The sequence below is a fragment of the Gavialis gangeticus genome, unplaced genomic scaffold (genome assembly GCF_001723915.1).
Source record: "Gavialis gangeticus isolate Ggan-Ray unplaced genomic scaffold, GavGan_comp1, whole genome shotgun sequence".
Classification (NCBI taxonomy): domain Eukaryota; kingdom Metazoa; phylum Chordata; order Crocodylia; family Gavialidae; genus Gavialis; species Gavialis gangeticus.
The window spans coordinates 90,772,651-90,777,909 of NW_017729024.1; the positions used below are offsets into that span (position 1 = coordinate 90,772,651).

Below are 5,259 nucleotides of genomic sequence, written 5' to 3' on the forward strand. Positions count from 1 at the left end.
GAACATTATACAACTGTCCTATCCCAGGTGGGGAATTGAGAGTTGTAGTCAGTACAGCAAATGGTGGTTATTTTTTTCTCTCCATTGTTAAATATCATTTATGGCTTTATTATAGTTTATATATAATGGCATAATTATTCTTTTAGTATTTTTTTTTTCCCTGTACTCTGGAAAGTAGGCTTACTGGGTCTGTCAAAAATAAGAATGATTTATAGGATATAGGATGATCAAGCACATTTTTTCCCCAAGTCTACTTAAGTACACTTAACCTGATGGTCATTGTGATTGAGATTAAAGTGAAATGGAGAATATATTAAGCCAGTATTCGGGACTCCTGAAACTTCTATTTAAGCATCTTTTGTTTTTTTTTAAAGAATAAATAAAAATCTTTAATGTTCCCCTGTCCCCAACTCCTTTATTCCTTGGCTAGAGCAATGTGCACGTGTTTCATTCCTTTGTCATAATTCAGTAGTTGAAATAACTGCAGTAAAGATCAGTTTTGTTAATGAAGTGTTTAAAGCAAGAGTTTAGAAGTGTTTCCTGAGAATGGGCTTGGTCAGCATTATTTAATACAATTTTTTTCTCCTTCTAGGTGATGTTAATGAACAATATCACAACAAATGAACGATTGATCCAGAACCTCCAAGGTACCCTTTTATGTAGTCCTACAGTACTATCCTGTCAGAGTTAGGGGCCAGCTCTCTAAAAGACATTTTTGAGTGTGTGAGTTTTCCATCCCCAGTCACAGGAAAGTGTGTAGAAACTGCCATAACATAGAGACTGATCTTGGTCAGAGTTCCACTCAAGTTCAGGTATAACAAGACTGTATTCAGAAAGATGTCTGATGCAGAACCCCAGAGCTTTGTTCTCAGTAGCAGAAAATAACATGATATAGAGCAGACTCCCTGGTGAATCAGTAATTAATGAACTTATTTTTCAGGGGGCAATATTCCGTCTGATATGGGAATATTGTGGACTGTGGGAGTTGTACATCCCTGTATCACAGGGCATAATTTGGCCTAATTTATCCTTAGGATTGCCACTTTGGAATCCTTCCTAGCAAGTTATGTCTCCACTGTCTGGTATATTGATAAGTTCACTAGCTTGGTGAATAAAATTGTCAGCCTTTTTAATGCTTTGTATAAAACCTTTTTGTCAAGAACAAGGCATTCAGAGTGTCATAGTATAATGGATGAGGTCCTTACCAGGGAAAGCCAGTAACTTATAAACAGGTCTGCTTTGTGATGAAATTATCTGTACACTGCCTATTACAGTAGGTGGTTGTAAACTTGAATTTAGGTAACTAATAGGAAAATGACAACTGTAGCACACCATGTTGTAAGTCCTGTGGTTCTCTAGAATGCTGGGCTTCAGGCCCAAGAACAGTCAGGGAAGGTAGATGAATTAAAATTCTCTCTTTGGAGCCAGAAAGTGACTTCTGTAGTCTTCTTTAACATGCATTAGACAGAAAATCCTCCTGGTCTTCCATCTCCCTATTGGCAAAGAAACATCATAGATGCAGCAAATGTGATTGCATATTTTTGTTACAGAGTGGGTTTTTTAAAATTAATTTGGGAGACAAGAAAGGTAGGCAACTCAGCACTTTTGCTGTTAAGTTTGCAATTTTGGTATATTTTCTTAATATTCCTTGGTTGGGTTTTTTTGTTTGTTTGTTTTTTAAATCCTCTTGGCCCAGAGCACTTGAAAGTGTTACAGATGGAAAATGGGAAGCTACAGCTGGATGTGTACCGGTATCAGAAAAACCAGACTAACCTTCAGAGGAAATTTTCATATGATCTGTAAGTTTTTGTTCTTTTAAATAGATCATAGAATCATAGAGACGTAGGGCTGGAAGAGACCTCCATAGGTGATCTAGTCTAATCTCCCATGCCTGTGGCAGGATCATCCCTGTCCAAACCATGTCATACAAACCATAATCTAAACTCTACATAAGACTACCCTCAGCCCTGACAAAACGCAGACCTAACACCCTAACCTGCCACAGGTAAAGCAGGGGAACCATGGCAGCCAATTTCCTGCCTCTATGAAATATTGTCTATGAAATGTTGCTCAAGAGATCCTGAGTAGAGGGCCACACCCCTTGCTAAAGAGGAAGGAAGGAAGGAAGGAACCCTCCCCCCAGTCTATACCAATTTGAGCGTGGGGTAAAATTCCTTCCTGACCACAAATATAGCCACTGGTCTGACCCTGAGTAGAGGAGCAAGACACTCTAGCCAGAAACCCCTGGCTTTGATTCCAGTAGGAGCATTGGCACATACCAGCTAATTTCCCTAGGCTTGGCTGTAGCCAACACCCAGTGCCTCTAGGAACTCTTAAAAACACCTTGACGCATACAGCAGAAAAGGGCATGGGCGGTATGGGTAAACAGCAAATCCCAGAAGTATGGGAAATACCCATAGTAGAACATAGGCATAGCTACACCTAGATCATCCCTGACCAGTAGCTGTCCAGCCTCTTTGTGAACACCTCCAGTGATGGAGAATCCACTTCTCTAGGCAGTCTATTCCACTGCTTCACTATTCTAACAGGGAAGAATTTTTTCTGGATATCCGATTTTAAATGTACTTTGCTGCAACTTCCAGTCATTAGTCTGTGTCCACCTCTCTGCAGCAAGAGAGAAAAGTTGCTTTCCTTCTTTATGGCAGTCCTTCAAGTATTTGATAAGATATAAGATGACTTATAGAAATAAAAATCAAATGGTTATTGGTCAGAATATTCCTTGGCCACCTGCACTTGAGTACCTGTTTTTCATAGATATACTTTTAAAATATGAGAGTTAACTGATGCATGCTTTTCTTTTTCTGAGATTGCCTCTCACTTGGTTTCTCTTTATGCACAAAGCTGCTTGTGGCTCCATTACCACATTTTCTGACACTTCATAAACACTTTCGAATGTGTTTCTCCCAGCACCCCCATGAGGGAGTGAAGCATCTATCTACTCATTTTACAGATGGTCGACATTTCTTATGCCAATCATAAGTTGTTCTCTTCTCCCTTCTTTCCGCTATCTGTAGGAATCATTGATGTCTGGTTCTCTGTATTTTTTGGAAAACAAACTAATCAGACTTCTTTGTTTGCATTATGAGGATGACTGTGGGATGTCATTTAGTTAGCATCAAGGTAGTTAGTGCTATCCATGTTGGCAGCAAAAGAACCACTGTAGGAGTAACTGGATCTTGTATAAAGAGTAGATTTTACAGATTTGGCTAAAACAGCAACCGCAACTAAGAAGATTAAATTATGGACTGGATCCTTCAGGCCAAACCTGAAATTGTTGTGAATGTTTCCCGGGTAGCAACTAAAGGATTAATATCCTTTTTGCTTCCTTGTGCTGCTGTTTGGATACAATCAGTTAATAAGCCTATAAATCATAGTTTTATTTGATACTTCAGTATGTAGCACTTCATGCTCCAGATCAGGTCTCGGATTTGAACTTCTTTAATACAAAGAACACATGGCCAAAGAAACACATAAATACAGTATTTTAAACAACACATTAAGCACAAATGTTGTTTTATGATAAGTTTCTTTTAAGTTCTCAGGCTGCCAGTTTCAGATAATTTATGCTGAAAGTTTCCAGCCACCGTTTAAAAGTGAAAACGCCTCTGAAATGATTAAATGCGTGTCTTGTAAATTTTCAGAATGAAGACTGTCCTCTTAAATGAGGAGTAATTGGGCAAAGGTTAGTGTTGTGGGGCAACAGAAGTGTATGGGCTTTTTGTTTAAATAGTAGAGTAACGCTTCTTGTGATGACACACCCTGTTTACTTAAGCCACCTGATCTTCTGATTTTGAAACCCTGTCAGCTCTCTAAACAGAATGGGTGAGTACAGAACATGGCTCTTGCACCTGTGCTGCATAATCCTCTCTAATGGCAGCAAGGAAACTCCAAAATTACACATCAGCAATTCCTGTGGAAAGGCAAGTTTTGCAATAGCAAGTGTATTACTGTAAAGACTAGCTTTGTATCACTTGCATGATAATGACCCAGATCTATGCCCAATTCTTGCACCAAACATTCCCCTTTCATTGTGGAATGGGCATTGGTACCATCCTGTCAGATTTTCCAGCCTGTCTGTCCATCAGCTGTGGGGGAAAGAGGGAAGACTGACTGGATTTGGGAGTTGTCGCTCAATAGTCTGGCCTGGCGTGAAGACTTAAGTTAAGTGGCACCAATAAAGCCATTATTTTAAAGATATGAATAGGGGGTCAGAGTACTTGCAGAAGCATAAGGTCCTGCGTGGGTCTGTGGGGATAAGCCTTGTTTTCAGGAGAAGAGAATTGGGGGTTAGACACTGATCTTGGCTGACTCCCTGACAGGTTCATGTTGGACCAGCTAGGAGGAAAGCTTTATGAGAATTTCTTCTCTTTGAGAGCTCTGCTGTGGGTTCCTTTCCCATGCAGGGCATATTATGAGTCCATGTTTGTCCAATTGTCATTTGTCAAGAAACACAAAAGCTGAGTTTCCTTTGCAGAGTCATTGCTTTGTACATATGTATACATTCTCTTTTCTTATACTCCTTATTAAAATAGCCATAACATAAAATAGCCACACTTTCATGATCTTCATTTTAATGGCATGTTTCAATGTTGCTATTGGAACCCTAACTTCTACTTCAAAAGTGATCATTTTCTGGCTTTTTATTGGCACAGAGCCTTTTGTAAACTTCACTACTTTTGCCAGTCTGTGTGTAAAGATCTTTGTAACATTGTTTTGATTAAAAAGTTAAATAGCTATTAAGGTATGCTAAAATAAAACAACCCCTCTTAATATATTATTGTTTGTAAGGTACAGTCTGCTGTTGTAGTCAGTAAATAAAATGGGGAGGGTATAAGCCTTCATGATTAGAGGAAGACCCATTTTATTCTGCCAGCTCAGTATTGCTAATTTTCTATCACCACCTTTAAGATTTTAAATTCTTCTCATATAGTCAAAGATGAGGAGTGGCAGAATCATTCTGTATCAGGAAACATCTTAAAATGAAATAGAAATCAGGTACAGTTGTCTTGTTTGAAATGGATAACAAGCAGGAGGAACTAGCACTCCTATTCTCCAGTGGGCATTACAGTTTAGTAGGGATTACGAGACCTGGTGGGACTCCTCACATGATTAGAATGTAGCCACAGATGGCTACACCCTGCACAGAAGGGACTGAGTAGGGAAGAAAGGTGACATTGGCTCGAAAGAAAAGCGGCTTGAAACCCTCCGGGGCAAACTACTGGGGGGGGGGGGGGGGGG

The 5,259-nt window shown here is 39.5% G+C and overlaps 1 protein-coding gene across 4 annotated transcripts in view; it reads left to right on the plus strand.

Moving 5' to 3' along the window:
- The window catches only part of GOLM1 (golgi membrane protein 1), a 96,682-nt gene that overhangs the window by 63,055 nt on the left and 28,368 nt on the right, over positions 1–5,259 (plus strand). For all 4 annotated transcript variants that reach the window (XM_019517373.1, XM_019517371.1, XM_019517374.1 and 1 more), the window contains exons 4-5: positions 593–647; positions 1,697–1,799. In XM_019517373.1, coding sequence (XP_019372918.1) covers positions 593–647; positions 1,697–1,799 — 158 coding nt within the window. The remainder of the gene's footprint in view (positions 1–592; positions 648–1,696; positions 1,800–5,259) is intronic.